This window comes from Heptranchias perlo, chromosome 23 (assembly GCF_035084215.1).
Source record: "Heptranchias perlo isolate sHepPer1 chromosome 23, sHepPer1.hap1, whole genome shotgun sequence".
NCBI classification, from domain to species: Eukaryota; Metazoa; Chordata; class Chondrichthyes; order Hexanchiformes; family Hexanchidae; genus Heptranchias; species Heptranchias perlo.
In genome coordinates, this window is record NC_090347.1 from 45,818,057 (window position 1) to 45,840,276 (window position 22,220).

General features: G+C 45.2%; 2 protein-coding genes across 3 annotated transcripts in view; one reads left to right on the plus strand and one right to left on the minus strand.

Annotated features, from left to right (window-relative positions):
- The window catches only part of acsf2 (acyl-CoA synthetase family member 2), a 240,488-nt gene that overhangs the window by 120,261 nt on the left and 98,007 nt on the right, over positions 1 to 22,220 (plus strand). The window lies entirely within an intron of this gene.
- Positions 1,923 to 21,692, minus strand: chad (chondroadherin). 2 transcript variants are annotated; one of them, XM_068004422.1, is made up of 4 exons: positions 20,731 to 21,692; positions 12,733 to 12,896; positions 7,781 to 7,923; positions 1,923 to 7,067 (listed from the first exon to the last, which is right to left on the minus strand). In XM_068004422.1, the coding sequence occupies exons 1-3, from the start codon at positions 21,499 to 21,501 to the stop codon at positions 7,785 to 7,787; spliced, it is 1,074 nt and encodes a 357-aa protein (XP_067860523.1). In that variant the 5' UTR covers positions 21,502 to 21,692; the 3' UTR covers positions 1,923 to 7,067; positions 7,781 to 7,784. The 2 variants fall into 2 exon arrangements, with proteins under 2 accessions (XP_067860523.1, XP_067860522.1); XM_068004421.1 differs by having other exon boundaries at positions 1,923 to 7,070.

Consider the following 22,220-nt stretch of genomic DNA (forward strand, 5'->3'; position numbering starts at 1 on the left):
AACTATAGTTATGAGGAGAGACTTGAGAAACTGGGACTATTTCCACTGGAGCAGAGAAGGGTAAGAGGAGATTTAATCGAGGTTTTAAAATTATGAAGGGTTTTGATAGTGATTGGATAGGCCTGGAGCTGGTGGTGTTTAGAGAGGAACCAGGGACTTTCCAATGGTGGAGGCCCAGACTAGTGGTGCTAGTAGCTAGGGAGGAGACTAGGCCAATGGGTGGCCAGAGGCCAGGCATGGTAAGAAACCAGGCAACTGAAGAAAATACTGTCGAGGCCAGGAGGTTGGGAAAAAAACGGGAGTGAAAAGGTGTGGGGAGGCCTGGACTGAGAACTTGTGGGAAGGCTGAGGGGATTAAAATACTCAGAGTGGGAAGGTGTAGGGAGGCCAGAAAATTTAACCATGGGCCTCAGGGAAAGTGATAAAGAAAAGCACTACAGAAGTGAATGAAGGAATAACAGAGCTAAAGGTCACATGGGAGGAAGCAGACAATCCAAGGTGAGGTAGCCTATTGATAAGATTATTCCAGTTTGGGAAGGACCAGGGGACATGTGTTTAAACTACGCAAGAGTAGGAATAGACTGGATGTTGGGCGGTTCTTCTTTTCCCAGAGAGCAGTGAACCTTTGGAATACATTGCCGGCTGGTGTGGTGGGTGCTGACTCTTTGCCTTCAAGAGAGAGCTGGGGCAGGTATTGCATAATATCGAAGGTAAATGCTTTTACAGATAACACATGGTCAATGTGATCTTCTGGTTTCGATCGTCTGAGGGCATCGGAGAGGAATTTTCCTGAGTATTTGTTTCCCTTATTGGCCCTGGGATTTTTTCTCTTTATTATGACTCTTCCAAGAGATTACATGGCTGTGCGGAGGCGGTGGGGCGGGGGGGGTGGGAGGGAGGGAGGAAGAGTTTAGTCACGATGCTCTGGCCATCATGAGTGTGGGGCGGGTTTGATGGACCAGCTAGGTCTTTTTCTGCCCGTCATTTTCGTATGTTCGTATATAAGTTGAAGCCTTGATTTAAAATATCAAAAAGTGTGACACCTGTGCATGAGAAAATGTGGCAGAAATGTGACAAGAAATGCGCTAAGACGCAAGACTTAATTTTTTAGAGGTTTTTTAAATTTTATTGTTTGATTTAGGCTGAGAGGTCAACAATGTCTTCATAGAATCATAGAAAGTTACGGCACAGAAGGAGGCCATTCAGCCCAATGTGTCCGTGCCGGCCGGTAAAGAGCTATCCAGCTGTTTATTGTCAGATAACTCGGCCTAGACCGTGAGGACCTATGATGGCCCTGGATGGTTGAATCACACCAGGTCGTATATTGACACACTCATCCAATGAGGTGAGCTATGGGCTGGTGGACCTTCATTCCCCCTTCTACATTGGGCAAAATGAAGACATGGAAATGGATAAAACTAAACTTTCATCAGGTACATCTAAACCAACCCTGTTACATCAAGCTACCTCAGGGCCATCTCAAGGGCTTATTTGGTATTGGCATCATAATAACTGAGCCGTACAGACCAGAAGGTTCCAGGTATGTGCCGAGTTAACTGATCTCGGCCAGGACAGCAGTTGGATGGCTATGATTGGCTCTGTGCCCCTGGACTAGGGAGGGGCAAGATCAGCTAGGGTTCTGGCCTTTGGTCATTGACCCCTGGAAGGTGAGGCTAGGATTGGGCTGTGACGCTCATGTCCCCGAACTCTTCTTCTCCCTTCCTCCCTCCATCACCCCCCGCCCCCCCCCCCCCCCCACCAACCACACGCTGGTCAACAAGGCTACTAAGACTTGCATCTTATCTCGGCTCACCCATGAAGAATGGTCACCTGGCTGCTGATCCTCATAGACCTGTGCCCCAGCGAAACAGGAAAGGGGAGAAAACTACCAGCAAATAAATAATGAGAAGGTTCCCTTTGAATGATATGAAAAATATGTTTTTATTGATAGACTTGCAGCAAGTAAAGTGCAAAAGAGTTGCTCAGCAATTCACACTTACTGGAGATGAGAATGTCAGCTTGGCAGCAGAAATTATTCCCGAGACATCTTTTTAAGGCCCGTAATCTCTCTTGGGCCACGTTAAGAGTGACCTGCACTAGGGTTCTACTAATCTTTTATATACAGTGGCTTCAGCATGAAGATAAAATATTACAGCAACCCCTCGCAGCATCCCACACGACATGAGACGATAATCTCTCCGCCACTCAATGATACTTCCCTGACCAATAATCATTTCTTTTAAGGATAAATTTTGAATCTTTTAATTGTGCTGTTACTGCGGAGAAGAGGATGCTCTGTGTCTGGTAGTGAGGCAGCTAAAGGCTCGTGTGTGCTCATGAATATCTGGCTTGGAAGTACCTTTGCCCTTTCTTCAGGATGGTGTTGAGATAGGTAAAAGGGAAGGTAATATTGGAGATAGCTGGAGGCAGGTTTAGTCCATTTTTATGTTGCAATGTAGATTTTGAACCATCTCAATTGAAGGATTTGCATGAAATAAAAATGGAGGTAATGTATTGGCGTTCTCGGTGTTACCATCTTTGATGTTACTGCCCTAGCTGCTCACTCAGCTCACCTGTTGTCATATTTTTTTTCAGTTTTGGGATATGGGCGTCGCTGGCAAGGCCAGCATTTTATTGCCCATCCCTAGTTGCTCTGCAGTCCGTGTGGTGAAGGTCAGGTAAGGAGTTCTCAGATTTTGACCCAGTGACGATGAAGGAACGGCGATATATTTCCAAGTCGGGATGGTGTGTGACTTGGAGGGGAACGTGCAGGTGGTGTTGTTCCCATGCACCTGCTGCCCTTGTCCTTCTAGGAGGTGGAGGTCATGGGTTTGGGAGGCGCTGCTAGATGTTTAAAATGGTATATTAAGATCTTTCCTTTTCACTTGGAAGACATAGGATCTATTTAGGGACTTCCTTGCCAGCCCCCCTCGGCTGGATATTCGAGTCCCAGAACGTGCTGATACACCAACCAAGATTCATCTGCTCTCGGGCGAAGCGGCCCCTCGACCTGTCCCACCTCTTCAGGCAGATTACTACAACCCAGTCAATGGCCGTTACCATTCAGAGGGGAAATTTCCACTTACAATTAAACAGAGGAGTGAGACTTGGGATCTTTCACTGTGGTTGCTGATTGACCATGGTGCTATGGATTACATAGGGCAGCGCACACCTTCAGTAGAGCTGCCTCATGTAGTTATAAGGGGTTTCATTGATTGACGGGCCTTGCTTCAGAGTGCGGCAAAGGGGGAATATCATAGGGGTGATTTTAAACCCCAAGAACGGGTGGGTTGGGGGCGGGTGGGAGTTGGGTTTTTTGGGTCGTAACCGCAAAATTTTCAGACTTAGCATTTTGAGTGGGAAGCCTGTACTTTTCCATCCCGACATTAAACCCGGAAATAAAGCCTGGTTGTGGTTGCGACCCAAAAACAACTATTTTCAACTCCCACCCGCCCCCAACCCACCTATTCTTGGGGTTTAAAATCACCCCTCATGAGTCACTGGTGATGTCTACCCTGCTCTGCGCTGCAGTAAGACTATCAACGACCCACCTCCTACTTGCAGAGTCTCAGCCACAGCGAACTCTGTAGTTCACCAGTCGCCTGCATCCCCCCAGGAGTGAGATTTCTCTGAGTTGGAAGATAAGAGAAGGGCTAAAAAAAATCCAAATGAAAATTGATTCTAAACTCCAGCCACAAGTTCCACTGGGCAGTCGATTAGATACACAAGGTTAAACTGTGTAAAATTTAAAATGCACATTTTAAGGGCAGGGTATGTAAAGCTCCCTCTACACTGTCCCATCAAACACTCCCAGGGCAGGTACAGCACGGGTTAGATGCACAGTAAAGCTCCCTCTACACTGTCCCATCAAATACTCCCAGGGCGGGTACAGCACGGGTTAGATACAGAGTAAAACTCCCTCTACACTGTCCCATCAAATACTCCCAGGGCGGGTACAGCACGGGTTAGATACAGAGTAAAGCTCCCTCTCTATATGTCCCATCAAACACTCCCAGGGCAGGTACAGCACGGGTTAGATACAGAGTAAAGCTCCCTCTACACTGTCCCATCAAACACTCCCAGGGCAGGTACAGCACAGGTTAGATGCACAGTAAAGCTCCCTCTACACTGCCTTGACAATGTTTCTCAGCCCTAACCTCGAATGCTCTGGTGTGACATTGTTCCATTTCCCAAATCAGCTGTCCTGAGAATTTGAAACTTTGTGCCAGTTAGTACCATATTTGTGTAATATAAGAACTGGGTTGTCAAGGCCCAAACCCATTTAATGTAGGATCTTTACAGCCAGAAGTGAGCAAACTTACACTCCTGTCAGTCTGGCCTGGATTCAGTCTCTTCACTCAGCCCGTGGGCTTTTTAAAAATAAATACACTTTTGATTTAAATTGTATAGACTGTGTGCTGTGGAGATCTCAAGATCTTGAGAAATTTGCATGGCCTCCCTCTTTTTTTTCTGTTGTCCCACATTGATTTTTTTTTCTTCAGAGTTCATGTAAATTTACAACTACTTGGAGGTTCAGGGGTTGCTGCTCTGTAGGTGCGTGTGTGTGTTTTTGTATAAGATCTGGGTGCAAGGGTCCAGCGGATTGAAGTCCAATGGACCAGTGAGAAAATGTTAAAGACCATGACTGGACAGTGCACCAACTGAAGTAATGCAGCGATGCAGCAGTGCAGCATCTAATGGGCTGGACATCAGGATGGCTAAGTTAGTTTTATGTAGGCTGTGTGGGTCTGTACCATCGACCCTGCAAAGCCAGGTGTAAAGTTTCAATCCCTGTTCCCGTTAATGGTCAGTTATCGCAGTTGCTGATATTAACTGATCTCAGTGCTCTCATTTAGGATTTATCCACCAGTGAGGCAATAGCCCTTTCCAAACCACCCGGCCTACAAATTCCAAACAGGACAAACCAGCGAATAAGAAATATCTGTGTAAATAGGACATGTTGCCTGAGCTGGGGGTTGGGGGCTGTCGGTTGGACACCAATACTGTATATTGCCACTGAATGCTGTGAGCTCCTAATTCAGAATGCTTACTGTCATTCCGTTTCTCCTTTTAAGTAAATTCACAGAAGAATGAGACAGAACTTTGTCCGTCTTGGTGTCTGTGTCCTGCCTGTGGGCTTGTTAACTAAATTGATAAAATGAAATAATTAATTTATAAACCTGCAGGCTACACTGGGATTGTCTGGTCAGATTACTGGGACTTTAAATTGTTTAAAAGTGCTGATCGCAAGGCTCTGTAGGCCCCATATGTCTGGTCTCTCCCGCACAGGATCAGACTCACTGATTTCTCTGAAGGGGAGGGATTGACAGTTCTAGTCATCGTGCAATCACAAAAACTCTCAGCACAATGTTGGAACCTGGCGAGTGTTTCCTCCCCAGTCTTCTAAAAGTCACCAGGGGTTTGGAGGGTCAAGAGTCAGCCCGTGCAAACTGGACGGAGGTGGGGCTGGACATTTGAGAACTCCACAATGGGACCCCTGGAGCAGGCACTGTTCACCAACATTTAGACTTGCTGTGAGGTTTTTGATTAGATCGATGTGAGGGCACTGCAGATCCCAGCCTGCGACAGGCAGTCGCACTAATCTCCAATCTCTGCGGATACTCTCACACGTTCTGGAAACCCCTATGAGCTCTCCCACTGAGCTGGAGTTCACTTGCTTGTTGAGGGGGTGGTAAATGCTGATCCCCGCCCAGCCACATTATAAATATGTCACTCGGTAAAATAACTGAGAAGAAAGTTAAAGAAACACAATGACAGACTTTTCTCGTGATATTTGCACTGATCAGGTCAGGGGACTTTGATGCTGGGAAATGGAACCCAGTGTTAGCATCAATGCAGAGTAAAACATTCCCATTTCTAACAATGACCAGCCATCCTGTGGCCTGTCTGAGTAACATTGCCAGCTAGGGGCAGTTTTGAACTGTGGGTCCATGTCTTGTACACTGTCCAAACTCATCTCATACAGAACCTTTCAAGAGAGCAGACAGAGGAGCTTATCAGACTGGGTTGGATTAGAACCCAGGTGCACAGACACTGCTTCACCTAGAATCCTTCCCTCCCCCATTTGTTCTTAAATCACATAATGGTTCTTTCCACTGTGAAATTTCTCACTTGGGGGTAAATATAATATTGCAATGTTGACGGTGTGTTACTGACACTCAAGTGTAGGCAACTCAAAAACCTTCATATTCTTACCCATTGCATTTTGTACCCTTACAAATGTCATGGACATAGATTGAATCTAATATCAGTTGGGTACCGGCTAACTAGATGAGACCATGATGTAGAGCACAACTACCATCACACGCAAGTTAAAAACTAGTGGGTTGCGAATGAGAAAGGAATTGGGGCAAATCTTTTGTCACCCAAAAAGGCCATTGAGTTGCAGAATAAGTTGGCAAGAAGGACATCCTAAGCAAACAGTATAAAGTAGGTTCAAGAGACAATTGAATGCGTTTGTGCAGAGATGGGATTGAGAACTTAGGTAGCTGGGGCTGAATTTGGAATCAGGAAGGGCCAATGGGCCCAATGCACCTGTTCCTTTTACCAAAGAGGTACTTTTACAGAGGAGTAGGGCGTAGCATTAACTGGCATGGCGGGGGGTGGAGGAAATCTCCAACAGAGAATCTAAATCCCAATGTTCTATATGTGTACATAAATATATATGTATATATAGTAGTAATCCTGACAAAAGCCTGTGTACGTCTCCTTGAAGAGATGCTTCCAGTTAGAAATGTGTTTGCCCCATTTTTTTGTTTGTTAAACTACTCGATATCCTTTGCTGTTTCTAAGTGCTGAGATGTTGGACGTAGATTGAATCTAATATCAATGGTTTACACACACTTGGACAGTGAAGAAATATTGCTGCGCTGAAGCTTCAATCCATTATGCGCTTTTCAAAGGTATGAGGAATTTGTAGCTGATTCACAATTACCATGGAGGGTGACTGAGAAATTCCTTCCATGTGTGTGGGAAGTGGCTGTGAGGAGTCAACAGTTGGCATGGTCAAACGAGGAGCCAGTCTCCAGGACGGACATTCTCATCACCTACTGGAAAAACAAAGCTAGTCAGAGAGCTAAGACCTGAAGGAAGAGCCCTGTGGGGCAGCAATTACTCCATATTCTTCTTGTCACTTTTGCCCTTTCATAGGAACAAGAGTAGGCCATTCAGCCCCTCGAGCCTGTTCCACCATTCAATTAGATCACGGTGATCTGTATCTCAACTACATTTCCCTGCCTTTGATCCATATCCCTCGAATCCCTCCAGTCAGGTTTCCAGCCCAGCCACAGCACTGAAACAGCCCTTATCAAAGTGACTGTGACCATGGTAAACTATCCCTCCTTTTCCTTCTCGACCTGTCTGCAGCCTTTGACACAGTTGACCACACCATCCTCCTACAACGCCTCTTCTCCGTTGTCCAGCTGGTTGGGACCGCCCTCAGATGGTTCCATTCCTATCTATCCAGTTGCAGCTAGAGAACCTTCTGCAAAAGCTTCTCTTCCTGCTCCCGCACCGTTACTTCTGGAGTCCCCAAGGATCTATCCTTGGCCCCCTCCTATTTCTCATCTACATGCTGTCCCTCGGTGACGTCACCCAAAAACACGACCTCAGATTCCACATGTACGCTGACGACACCCAGCTCTACCTCACCACCACCATCTCTCTTGACCTCACCACTACCTTTGATTTGTCAGACTGCTTGTACGGTTCAGTTACAAAGCCTCCATTCCGATGTTGTTGGGCCCGGTCCCTCACGTACCTGCTTAGAGTGTGTTCTTTCTGTTGCGCTTCGCGCGTCCTTGGCAAGTCCGGAAGGCAGAGGTTTCCCGGATCTGCTGACCTCGGTATTGGCTTGGAGAAGCGCAGACTCCATCTGGACGATTCCTGCTGGTGTCCATCCATCTGTACGTAGGGAGCAGTGAACAGCAATTCATTATCCATGACTTGTTCTCATACAAGAGGACAGTGGACTAAACAAAAGATGATTAAAGCATGATCGCTGTATCTAATGGACAAGCCGATCGTAGTGTATGAAGGAGGCTATAGCTGAGAAATAATGGGGCAGCATCATCGTTTAAATCTATGTTCTTTAGCACATGTAATGAGAGAGGTCCTCGTGTGAAGTAACAGGCTATAGAATTTCAGAAATTAAAGGACAGAAGGAGGCCATTCAGCCCATTGTGCCTGTGCCAGTACTGGCTCTTCAAGTGGAGCGGTCTACTCTGATCCCAATTCCTCGCCCTTCAAAATATTTACCGAATTTGTTTTAAGTGGTGATATATTTTCTGCTTCAATAGCCCCCTGTGGTAAAACATTCCCTGTTCTAATAACCCACTGTGCAAAAACATTTCTAACTTCCCTCTTCATTCTTATAGTGATAATACTCAGTCCATTCCCTCATTCCTGATTCACCAACCACTGGGAACAGTCCTTCACTACTTACCCTCTCAAAACCCTTCAGAATTTTGCAAACCTCTGTTTGATCCCCCCCCCGCCCCCAACCTCTGTTCCACAGAAAATGTTCAAATTCTTTGAATCTTCATAGCTATCAATCCTGGTATCATTCCAGCAATCTTCGCTCTTCCTGTCTTACAATGGGGTGTCCAGGATTTTATGCTGTACTCTAACTGTGGCCTAACCAATTTTGTTCCAATTTAACATCACTTCCTTCCTTTTGAATGTTTTCTCGCCTCCCAAATCCGTGCCCACCTTTCCTGCAACTCCATGTTTCAATCCATCCAATCAGGTTTCCACCCCTGCCACAGTACTGAAATGGCCCTTATCAGTGACAATGATATCCTTTGTGACTGTGACCAGGGTAAACTATTCCTCCTCTTCCTTCTCCACCTGTCTGCAGCCTTTGACACGGTTGCCCATACCATCCTTCCCCAATGCCTCTCCTCTGTCGTCCAGCTGGGTGGGACTGCACTCGCCTGGTTCCATTCTTATCTATCCAGTCGTAGCCAGAGAATCACCTGCAATGGCTTCTCTTCCCGCTCCCGCTCTGTTATCTCTGGACTCCCCCACGGATCTATCCTTGGCCCCCTCCTATTTCTCATCTACATGCTGCCCCTTGGCGACATCATCCGAAAACAAGTCAGATTCCACATGTACGCTGACGACACTCAGCTCTACCTCACCACCTCCTCCCTCAACCCCTCCACTGTCTCTGATTTGTCACATTGCTTGTCCAACAGCAAAAAGTTCCTCCAATTAAATATTGGGAAGACCGAAGCCATTGTCTTGGGTCCCCGCCACAAACTCCGTTCTCCAGCCACCGACCCCACCCCTCTCCCTGGCCACTGTCTGAGGCTGAACCAGACCACTCACAATCTTCGTATTCTATTTAACCCTGAGCTGAGCTTCCGACCACATATCTGCTCCATCATCAAGACCGCCTACTTCCACCTCTGTAATATCGCCCGTTTCCACCCCTGCCTCAGCTCATCTGCTGCTGAAACCCTCATCCATGCCTTTGTTACCTCTAGACTTGACTATTCTAATGCTCTCCTAACTCGCATTGTCCTGTTCACCCATCACCCATGCTCGCTGACCTACATTGGTTCTCGGTCCGGGAACGCCTCGATTTTAAAATTCTCATCCTTGTTTTCAAATCCCTCCATGGCCTCGCCCCTCCCCATAGCTGTAACCTCCTCCAGCTCTACAACCCTCCGAGATCTCTGCGCTCCTCCAATTCTGGCCTCTTGCATATCCTACCGATTTTCATTGCTCCACCATTGGCGGCCGTGCCTTCAGCTGTCTAGGCCCTGAGCTCTGGAATTCCCTCCCTAAACCTCTCTACCTCTCTCTCATCCTTTAAGATGCTCCTTAAAATCTACCTCTTTGACCAAGCTTTTGGTCACCTGTTCTAATATCTCCTTATATGGCTCAGTGTCAAATTTTGATTGAAAATTGCCCCTGTGAAGTGCCTTGGGATGTTTTACTCCATTAAAGGTTCTATATAAATGCAAGTTGTTGTTGTTTTATATTCAATCCCTCTCCCTTTTTTTTAATAGCCTTTTCTATCCGCACTCCTACTTTTTAAAGACATCTATGTCTGTACCCCTCTGTTCCTCTGTTTAGGATATATTTTTATTTTATCCTTTCCCTCCAAAATGTACTTCACCTTTCTCTCGTTCAAACAGCATCTGCAACCCATCCGCCCATTCCACTGACCTCTCTGTGGCCTCCTGCAGTCTCCTGTGTCCTTCTCACAGTTTGCTATGCTCCCTAATTTGGTATCTTTAGTAAACTTCAATATCAGTCCTCTTGTGCCTATGTTCAGGTTATTAATAGAAATAGAAATAAACAAACAAACACCACTACCCACATCTCATCAACCTCACGGACTTGCTGACCCGTTGCTTTCAATCCCCAGCTCACATTTATCTCCACGTAACTATATTTTCTTTAATATAATGTGCCTTAATTTTTATAACAAATCTCTTATGAAGCACCTTATCAAATGCCTTCTGAAAATCCAAAGATACAACACCCTCTGTATTCCTCTTTTCTGTACAATCTTTGATCTCCTTAAGCAATTCTGTTAACTTAGTCAGGTCCCTTACAACTCAATGCTGACTGTTCCTGATTAGCCCACGTCTCACTGTGTTCACTAAATTCATCCAATATTATGGACTCTCAAAATTTACCCATGACTGAGATATGAATGACTAACTTATAATCTTTGGCTGATCCCTTCTATACTTTTATATCAGTTTTTTTTCCCTGCATTACCTATTCCCCACACATTTTTATCATGCGCCTGTTTTTAAAAATGATTTCATGTTTGCTGTAAGCTCTATTTATTCATGGAGCCTTGCCTTTGGCATACCAAATGTAGACCTGGCTCTGTGGGTAGCACTCTCGTCTCTGAGTCAGGAAGTTGTGGGTTCAAGTTCCACTCCAGAGACTTGATCATAAAATCCAGGCTGACACTCTCAGTGCAGTACTGAGGGAGTGCTGCACTGTCGGAGGTGCCGTCTTTCGGATGAAACGTTAAACTAAGGCCCCATGTTCCCTCTCAGGTGGACGTAAAAGATCCCATGGCACTATTTAGAAAAAGAGCAGGGGAATTCTCGCGGTGTCCTGGGCAATGTTTAATCGCTAAACTGACAAAACCAGAAGAAACTAACTGGCCATTATCTTGTGCTGTTTGTGGGATCTTACTCTGCACAAATTGACTGCTATGTTTGCTTACATAACAACAGTGACTGCACATCACAAAAGGACTTCATTGACTGTAAAGCGCTTTGTAATGTCCTGATCACATTAAAAGCTCTAAATTTTAAAAAGCTGACTTTTTTACCCCCCATTGTGTTTTTGGGTCTTTTTTAAAAAGTTTTTTTGACTTTCGTGATTCAGACTACTTTATCTATGTTCCAGATATCTAGGTGAAGTGTAGTGTGCCCAGCGATTGAACAGAGAACCCTCTGGTTTTATTCTTGGGTTTTCATGGGATCCTGTAGTCTTCAGAAAGCACCAGAATAAAACTACACTGGACTTTGGTTGGGCTTTAACCATCAATCACATTTACTAAACAATAAAAAACAAGTAAATAGTAGCAGTTACATATTCATACAGTGGTTAAGCCAAGCTAGCCCTTTGTGGAGTAAAAAATGATATTTACTAAACACTTCCATGGTGTTTCCTTTCTCTTTTGAATAAACATCTCCCACTGCTAGGTCACTGTCTGATCTAACATTTTTTCCCAACCCATCAATTGGGACTCAGTCCCTTTCCATCCCACTGAAATCAGCTTATTTTCCACTTTCTCTTTCACACCTTTTTCCTTTATTTTCAGTGTGAAATAATTAGGTTCTGGCATTACCTGTCCTGCTTTGTTATCCAAAACCAGATCTAAAGCTGTATCCTTCCTGTTGGATAGGCAACATTCCTCGAGTGCATTTCAAGAACCCCCTCCCCATTTTGACCTCAAACGTTTCTTCCAGTCTCACGTTAGGGCAACCAAAGTATCCTAAAATTACAACTCTGTTACAGGAAGATGATGATGGGCAGGACAGGTGTCCTATAAGGATAAAGGTCTGTACCCTGAGGCCTGTACCCTGAGGTGATAGATTTGCAAAGAAAAACACATGCAAAGCCAAAGCTGAGATGGTAGCACAACGCAGGAGAGCAGCTGACTGGAAGTGTGGCAATAGCAAGAGAGCTGTGGGAGTTGGCAGAGAAGAGAGTGTGAATGGTGAGCTATTGTCCCAACATTGAGCGTAGGCCCATTTGATTGAAAATTGGAACATTGGCCATGTAGAAGTTTGGGGACTTGTCTACTTTGTCGCTACAAATTAAGACTTATATAGGGGACAATGTGGGAGGAACCAAGGATCAGAAGACATGGAGAGTTCAGGACATGGAGAGTCCGGGACAACCTGGGGGGTCCGGGGCCAACGAGGGGGCCCGGGGCAATGAGGTAAGACTTGGATGATGATAAAACAGCAGTATGTAGGGAAACTACAGATCAGATTAAATATGGGCAGGTTAATAACCTGCTCTTTGAGAAAGCTTGACAGAGAAAGAAGACATCTAAGACGAAGATTAATTACCACCTGGTCACCCTCAATCCTGGGACTAGGAGTGTGTGGCATAAATGCAGCCTAATGTGTAAAATATGGAAATCTGGGTACCGACTTAAAGGACAGTACTATATTAAATAAAGGGAGGAGAGTTTGGAGCTTGACTTGGTGAATACTGTACCTTCGTACTGCAGCGAGTGAGCAGGAACACTGCCAGGGGTTGTTGGAGAGAGTCATGTTCCTCATTTTGGTCAAGATGAGGCTTTGAGGCAGAGTCTCCAATTTGTTGTCGTTCAAGTGGAGGGCGGAGAGGGCGGTGACACCATTGAACGCTTCATCTGAAAACTAAACACAACAGTTTAGTTAGACCTCTTTCAATTCTACAATTGTTTTTAATATATATGTGTATTGTGTAAAATAGTTTCAATATTTTTAAAGTAAATCAACAATTCAACAGAATAATTTTAACCCTTAGACTGCCGGTAGCTCCAGAGACATGGCAGTCTGTTTCCTCCAATCCCTTTTGCAAGCTTACGGCTGGGACACTAATATTATAGTCATAAGTCACTGAGCCATCAGTTCAACTGATTTCAACTTTTTTTTCTACCTAATGTTTTGTTTTCTAACCTTTCTTTAGTTACCTGCTGGTGTCTTTATGAATTCTGTTGGCCATTTTGACATTGGGAGCAACTTTCAACAAGTTCCAATGAAACGTCTCCGCCCCAAAACATTACCGCTCTTTCCAGATGTGGACAGACCTGCTGTACATTTTCGGCAGGTTTTGTTCATTTTCAACAAGATGGTTTTGGTTTGGTGATAAATTGTCTCCAAGGGACATTTTTTAAAGTCAATCAAACGCCAAAATTATGATTGATACGATAAAATCGGGTCTGTTCATGACTTGTGTTTAATGCATTGAGACTGAAAAGGGCTACCAAGGGTTGAGAGTAATGGTGTGACTGGACAAGTAAACTCCTCTATGGTACACCAAGGATTACGGTCGCCAACCCTCCCGGTTTATCCTGGTGGCCCCGAGAATTAAAGATTAATTTCCTGGACACTCCTGCAAGCAACCCGGGACAAAAATCATACAGACATTTTCTTCTCCTGTTCCGCTCACAACAAACAGCACCCATAATGCAATCTGGCCCTGGCACATGTGCGCTCTGATAAAATCATGCAATGGATAGAGTGGTTTCTGGAGCGCAGAGAATTATGGGTATTGCAGCCACCATTGTTGACTGATTGACGTATCAGACAACGAATGGCAGGAGCGTGGGGGCGAGACGGTTGGAGGTGGGATGTCGTGATGAAACCCCCTGGAATACATTCCCACCAGAGTTGGCGACTCTAGTAAGGATTAAGTTCACGACAATCACCTTGGCTTTAATTTCTAAAGTTATATTGTTACCCTTTTAGCACTTGGTCTGTTCCAATGTATGATGTCATAAATTGAACAGATAATGTTGGAGCAAAGCTGAGGTAGAACCTATGACCTCATTAATGGATTAGTCCACTGAGAATAGGGAGGGCCACGTATTTTGGGATAAAATTATAACTGTATATTGATAGAATGCTTAACGCTGAAGTGAGGAATTGGCCAGACAGTAATGTAGTGTGTGATGGTGAGAAGATCGTGATGGGAATGGTACATGTGTTCTATAAAATTCAGAATGGGTGAGTAAAGGTCATGTGAAAACCAAAACTGAGGTGGTGGCACTGAATGGAGGACGATCTGAATGGAAGAACGACATTGGGCGAAGGGTGTCTGTGATACTTTAAATAAGAAACTTGTACTAAAATGGTTCACCACCTTCTACTACATATTCTAAATCATATGGGGGGCTGTTAGTAAAAATTCATGGCAGGATGACTAATAGTTTGTTGAGGACCCAACCAGCCTGAGGACCAGTCTCAGGTAGCTGCAGCAGACAGACACATAGTGGTGGGCCATGGATCTGTGCCTGATTCCCCCAAATCGTGAGCTCCTGATTTCAATCATGTCACAGTGGGCAGATACCAAGTGTAGACCAGGCTTTCACAGGAGAAAGGGAGGGGAAAATAGGACCAATAATCCCATTCAGATGTTGTATTTTAATAGGACCGTTTCACTTGCTCTATGGACTCTGGGAAAACTCTACCTCCCTTGCCACCTTTTTGGAGAGATGAACGATAGAACAAGCACCGAATCCCAACCTGACCAAATCCCATAGTCAGCAGGCCACGAGTGGAGGCTCAAGGACACATGGAGCAGCAAGTCTGCTGAAGGCCACAAGTGAGCAGGAGACAAAGCTGTAAATGGCCTGAGGCCTTATTCTGAGCACCACTGAACACCATGGTCCTCCCTAGCTTCAGCCTAGTCAGTTATGATCTCGCTCTCGAGTGGATTACAGGTTTGTAATTCACTCACTGTCATCTTTATGTATTATACAGTGAGTGTAGCAATTCCTGATGTGAAGTAAATCATTCATTCAGTAGACTCTGTCATGTCATCCCCGCTACACCAAAGGGATGGAGTGTAGTGATAGTTCTAACAACTGCCATCAGCACGGAATTACAATCAAAACTGAATGAAATCTCTCAAATGTTCATGGCGTATATATTTATTATTAAAAACACCCCTCAATGTTCAGTTTTGGTTTAGAATCCCCTTAAAGGGCTTGAGTTTTTGTTCTATGCCGGGTCACTAGGTTGAGTATTTCACAGCCAAGGAGATTTCCATATCTGACCAGATGGAAAAGGGGTGAGGGGGTCAGGGTGATGGAGGGATCCCAGCCTCTGTTAGCTGATCAAAGTGTAGTTAGACTGTAACTCTGACCCTTCCAGCCTCTCACAAGGAGGAGGATGCAGGGTAACCAATGGCATTAGTTGGGATTTTTATTTATTCCTTTTTTTGCCGATCCCTTGTTACCCCGAGGGTGTTAAGAGTGTGACAGTCACATGTAGGCCAGACCAGATAAGGGGAGGGCGGTAGGTTTTCTCCTTTGAACAACATTAGTGAACCAGTTGGGTTTAACAACATTTTGGCACCTGCCTCCAGACCACAAATGACCAGATTTATGGAATTCCCTTGTCATGGTGGGATTTGAACTCATGACCTCTGGGTTGATAGCCCAGGACCAGAATCAACAGGACCAGAATCACCCATTACGAAGGTTAGAGGGGGGAAAAACTGTTAATTAAAAAGGCTACAATTTCTAAACAAGCATTATTAAATGTGTGTAGGTGAGGTTCTGACGATGGCTCAAGGAGTAACTGCAGTGCTGGCCTGGTACTGACCCACACACACCAGCAGGTTTTATCCCCGGTCTGTGCTGAGTGGGCTGGTTTGAACCAGGACAGTAGTCGACCTGCTGCAATTGGTCTCCGTGTCTCAGAGCCAGGGAGGAGAAAAGAGCAGCCAGGGCTCCAACTCTGGATCATTATTCAGGGAAGTGTGGCTGTTGAGTGAAAGGGTTCAGCTATGCAGCCCCCTATAGTTAAATGGCCTACCACCACCCCCTGTCTAGATTCACACATGAAGAACGGCCACTCCGATAAGGTGCCTGAGAATACCAGCACCTGTACAACTGTCCCCCAGCATCTTCAAGTGATAAAAAGAGGATTAATGTGAATGGGTCTGGCTTGCTCCTAGGTGGAATGAAATTCAGCATACAAAGGGTTAATCTAAAGACCTCAGTAACTCTTCTGTCTTCAAGCTTCAGTTTGGCAAAACTTGAACCTGAAAATCTGAAAACAATTTTCTCGTCTGTTTTCAGTCTTGGCTGCGATCACTGACTATATTATAGCACTGATGCTATAAAACTTGCCCTTCAGTGTGAAGCCACGGACACTGTAGCAGCAGTCGGCTGGTACTTGTTTGTACAGGATACTGACGTGGAAATTGGCCTGGGTTTTTTCCACAACTAAACAAGTGGAAATTTCCAGTGGAATTCTATCTTTGACTAGGCGATGTTGTTCAAGTCAGGTGGAGAGGAGTGAGGATGTGTCCTTATTCTATATCACAAAATCAGATTAAATTCCTTCACCCAATAATGTGTGTTGAAAAGTTTGGACAGGGGCCTACCCCAAGGATGGGCAGAGAGGGAGAGGTGCAGGGTCAAAGCCTAGCTCTGCCGAGTTCCCAATCTCAGCTACTGTAGGGAGGGAGCCCATTGCCAGGCTGCTGCTCCGTGCCAAACAATCCATCCCCCGGCCCCAGCAACATGTTCAAAAGTGCAAGCTGGTTTCCCACCTAACCTCATGGCACAAGAGGGTACCTAACCCCGCAAGGGCAGAGCAGGGGAGGAAACCAGGTGGGACGAGGCGAAGAAAGTGAGGAGTAAAAATTCTGATGTCAGCTGGTTTCAGCCAGGCCAACAGCAGGAGCTACAGTTGACCTCCACGTGCTTGGCTTAAGGCAAAGGAAAATCACCTAGGACTCATGCTTCCAATCACTGTCAAATGATAACCACTGACCTCCAGATCGTGAGAAATTCCGGCTTTACAGAGTTATGATACTCATGTGAATACCAGGTAGTTGTGGTGTCAGCCATGGCTCAGTGGTAGCATGCTCGCCTCTGAGTCAGAAGGTTGAGAGTTCTAAGCCCCACCCCAGAGGCTCCAAAGCCATAGTCCAGGCTGACACTCCCAGTGCTGCACTGTCAGAGGTGCCGCCTTTTAGATGAGACGTCTGCCCTCTCAGGTGGATGTAAAAGATCCCACGATACTATTTGAAAAAGAACAGGTGAGTTCTCCCTGGTGTACTGGCCAATATTTATCCCTAAAATAACAGATTATCTGATCATTATAACATTGCTTTTTGTGGGATCTTGCTGTGTGCGAATTAGCTGCCATGTTTCCTACATTACAACAGTGACTACACTTCAAAAGTACTTCATTGGCTGTGAAGCACTTTAGCACCTCCTGAAAGGCGCTATAGAAATGTCAATCTTTCTTTCTTTTTATAAAGCTTGCAGGATGTAGGTGGTGCAGTAGACTTGAGGATGAATGCTCCTCGCTGCCTGTAATTCTTTGAAAACATTTTTTGCCATAATGTACACAGATTTCTATTTTTCCATCGTTTACCATCTGTTTACCATTGGAACTTTTATACCCCCCTCATTACAATAGTCACTACACAAACTACTTCATTAGCTGTAAAGCGCTTTGGGACATGGGAACAGGTGTAGGTCACTCAGACCCTCGTGCCTGTTCCGCCATTCAGTGAGATCTTGGCTGATCTGCATCCTAACTCCATTTACCTGCCTTGGCTCCATATCCCTTAATACCCTTGGCTAGCAAAAATCTATTGATATTGGATTTAAAATTGTTAATTGAGCTAGCACCTACTGCTTTTTTGCGGGAGAGAGTTCCACACTTCTACCACCCTTTGAGTGAAGAAGTGTTTCCTAATTTGTCTCCTGAATGGCCTGGCTCTGATTTTAAGTCCACTTGTCCCAGACTCCACCACTAGCGGGAAATGTTTCTCTCTATCTACCCTATCAATTCCTTTCAAAACCCTAAAAACTTCAATCATATCATCCCTTAACCTTCTATACTCCAGGGAATACAAGCCTAGTTTATGTAATCTCACCTCATAATCTAACCCTTGGAGCCCTGGTAACATTCTGGTGAATCTGCGCTGCACTCCTTCCAAGGCCAATATATCCTTTCTAAGGTGCAGTGTCCAGAACTGTACACAGTATTCCAGATGTGGTCTAACCAGGGCTTTGTATAGCTGTAGCAAAACTTCCTCCCCTTTATATTTTAGCCCTCTAATTAGGCTCACATTCCATTAGCCTTTTAGCAGAAGCAGAAGACCCCGGCCAAGGCCTCCGTACTTGGACTGAACTCAGTCTGAATGTAGTCTGGAACAATATGAATTCCATTCATAGAGCAAATTAAGCTTACGTTCTATAGTGAACCCAGAATACTTCAAATGAATTCCATGACTGTGCCTGACTGCACACATCCACCTCTGCACGGAGAAACACGTCTGAATGTCATCTTTCTTTCAGGAGCAAGCACAAGTCAATGGCCCACTTGTTGTAGACCCAGGTGGACATTAGTGGAGCTGCATAGAGCTGAGCTTGTGTCGTGTGTTTAAAGGGTACTATAATTTGTATCGTCTCCTGAAGGACCCTCCTCTGGGTTTGGAGAAATGTTTGTTTGTTTAGTTTATTTTTAAACAGTAATGATGAATTAGGAGGAAATTATTGGCAGTTCACAGTAGAGCAGATCTGCTTATCCTGATTGATCAATATGGTGGATGTCAATTGGCTCTGCAGAGTAGACTATTGCTACCTCCCCGTCTGCCCTCTCAGGTGGACGTAAAAGATCCCACAGCACTATTTCGAAAAAGAACAGGGGAGTTCTCCTTGGTGTCCTGCCCAATATTTATCCCTCAATCAACATCATTAAAACATTATCTGGTCATCCTCACGTTGCTGTTTGTGGGATCTTGCTGTGCACAAATTGGCTGCCATGTTTCCTACATTACGACAGTGACTGCACTTCAAAAGTACTTAATTGGCTGTAAAAGTGCTTTGGGTTGTCCCGAGGTTGTGAAAAGCGTTGTATAAATGCAGGTCTTTTCTCAACTGGAAACTCTACTGTCCCCTTTAAGGGGCAGTTTTCTCCCCTGTTCTAAAGGGACTGACTCTTGCTGGGGTCAGTGCTATGGGTCCTTCAGAAACCCACTCAAGCAGACAATTTTCATGCATGAGCCCAGATGGCATTAGCAGGCTATTTGACCATGATCTACATTACAGCTAAACATCATCCTGTCCATACATAAACACATCCACAAGGGTTGCTTGATGGTGACCAGGAGCAGGAAGCCCAGCTGATGTACACCCCCCCCCACTTTCCAGAGACACTGAGGCCAATGGCAGCACCCCAACTATGGCGCTAGCTGAAAACCACTAACTCAGCACAGACCAGGCACTAAACTTGGGACAGTCTGGTTTGTATGGCTTAGAATCACAGCACACATTTACCAAAAACCATCGGACAACTACATTGCTGGTTGCTGACTGAGCTGTCTATTTACCAGGAAGTTTTGGTGAATTCTTTAGAGGGGTATCTTCTCATGCCTCTCTACACTCTAGGACATTTATCATGCTTGGCAAAGGAGATTATGGAAGAACACAACTGGTGATGCAGGTGTCATGGTGTCACCGGTTGTTGTTGCTACTACAAACTTATACTTTTTATTTAATGTTCTAACCACCAGCTAAGATTGCAAATGATAAAGGTTTGCATTGCAAAAGACTGGACAGAGATACCACAGTCTGCTGACAGAACAAATTAAACTAGATACAGCCATTAACTCATCAAGCCTTTCCCTTATGACCGATGCACATTCTACCCTATCATGGACTCTACCCCACATATTTAATCCCTTCTATGCCCCATGTACACTCTACCCTAGATTCTATCTACCCATTTAATCCCCTTTCATAGCCCATGTATACTCCACCTTATTATGGACTCTACCCATCCATTTACTCTCCTGTAAGAAAGTTCAGTATAATATTCCCTGATTCCCAAAGGGAACTGAGCAAAACTCCAGAATAGTGAATCATTCCTGATCTCCATTATTGTACCCTGGCCTGTAATCCTCCAACCTTCTTCCTCTTCCCTCCCGGGTCAGCCCATTGGTGTAGCAGTTATCGTGTCCCATGGAGCATTTGATTATCTCAGTCTACAATCTCCAATACAGTCCCTGACTAGCTATCTATGTGCCTCCTCTTTGAAGTGATTAATCGTCACACCATAAGTTGGTTGGGAGATGTTCCACCTATTTGTTGCTCTGTGGATATCTTCGAATTTGTAGTCTCACAATTTTACTGTAGTGTCCCCTAGTTCTGCAGCCCAGCCTAAATCAAATAGCTAACTTCTGCTATGCTTTGAGTGAGTTAATTTGGAGAGGCTTGTCCTGGACCAAGCACTCCTCAATCCCTAAAATGTCAGCTTCACAACTTAAAAAAAATTAGAAGACATTATTCAATACAATCAGAGATTGGGCTTCAATTTTCACAGCAGCCACAGCTGGGTGTTGGGTGCTGAACCCGACTGGCCAATTCTGTTCTACCAGCTGACCCAAACAGGACGCGCTGATCAATGCAACGGAAAATATCTCTCACCGTGTTGAGTAAAATGATACCGGCGAGAGCAGGTAACACGTTGATCTTACCCTCTGCAGCCCCATGTTATTGAGCCAGATGCGCTCAACGTATCTCCCAAATGACCGGAAGGCGTTGTCGGGGATGGTCCTGATGGAGTTGTAGGAAAGGTTTAGCTCTTCCACCACCCTCAGTTTGCTCAGTGCCGCTGCCGGGTAGGTGTTCAGCATGTTCTTGTCCAGGTAAAGGGTTGCTAAATTCTCCACATCATCCAGGGCGCCGGGCAGAATGGATGTCATCCCATTACCAGTCAGATGGAGCCATCTCAGTTCCTTAGCACCTGCGAAGGTCCCTGGTTTGACCTGGTTCATCCTGTTGTTGGTCAGCTGCAGGAGAAACAAGCTCTTCAATGGTGTTAGAAGACCTTTGGCGAGCTCGCTGATTCTGTTGTTATCCAGGTAGAGGTAGGTTAATTGTGAAAGATCCTGGAAGGCCCCGGGCCTGATGTTACTAATTTCATTATTGGACAAGTATAGATACACGAGCTTCCTCAGTCCACGGAAAGCGTTGGGTGAAATCTCTCGAATGTGACAATCCTGAAGATGTAGGGAAATTATGCTCTTCATGGAGCTGAATCCATTGGAAGGGAGGATGGGGTAGTTGTTCTGCTGCAGACTGAGGAGCCGGACTTTGTTGGGAACTCTTGGGATCTTCTTCAGCCCCTTGTTCTCGCAGACTACATGGAGCAGGTCCCCCAGACAGTGACAGCCGGTAGGGCAGCGGGGGGCTGCTGTCACCATGGCCAAGAGCGGAGCGACCAAGAGCCAGCTGAGTTTCTGCATTGTCCAGGCTGGAGAGTGTGAGGAGTTGAGTGAGTGTCTGACGGAGCTTGAATCGTGCAGCCCCAAACTAACACCACAACCTGCAGCACCGCTATTTATAACCTGCAAGCCTCACCTTCGGGGAAGAACCTCAGTGGGCGGGGACAGAGGACACCTCCTGTCTATTTAACAGCTTAGAAGCCAGCGAGAAGTTCTCCTTTCTCTGTGCGTGTAGATAAATAGGTCAAGGCGTTGGCGATTCATATAGGGTACAAACATGAAAGTTAGACACCCAGTAAGTTCTAAGTTAAATACATCGCCAAGGAGCCTGGTCTCAGCCTGGCTCCCAAACGATCTTTACTTCATTGCCTGAGAGGAATAACAGAAACAGAGAGTAGGGGAACACAGGGAAACTCCTTGCTTGTACATTATCAAGGAGTGACTCACGGCTCAGAGCAAACAGCCTACATCCTTTGAAAAAGCTGGAATTATAAGATCAGTACCTATAATTATGCTGTGTTTTCTGGAAATGGCTTTTAATAAAACTTTTTTCACTCAAAAACAGAAATCATAAGGAAAGTCAATTGGCCTTCAAGTCTCCCTTTCTTTAAAGTTTTAAAGACTTGGAATTGCAATTCTTGCCTTCAGGGACCTGGCAGAGACCCTGGACCAACCTTTTTCATACTTATGTAATCTGTGAAATATGTTATTAATCCTCCAGATTTTAAATGTGCTGCAAA

What these genes read in the sequence shown, in the direction of transcription:
- chad (XM_068004422.1), bottom strand. Translation starts at nt 21,501, where the DNA reads ATGCAGAAACTCAGCTGGCTCTTGGTCGCTCCGCTCTTGGCCATGGTG. An exon ending in ATAACATGGGGCTGCAGAGG is followed by an intron (nt 12,897 to 20,730) that starts GTAAGATCAACG and finishes TGTTGTGTTTAG; the next exon opens with TTTTCAGATGAAGCGTTCAA. An exon ending in TCACTCGCTGCAGTACGAAG is followed by an intron (nt 7,924 to 12,732) that starts GTACAGTATTCA and finishes CCCTACGTACAG; the next exon opens with ATGGATGGACACCAGCAGGA.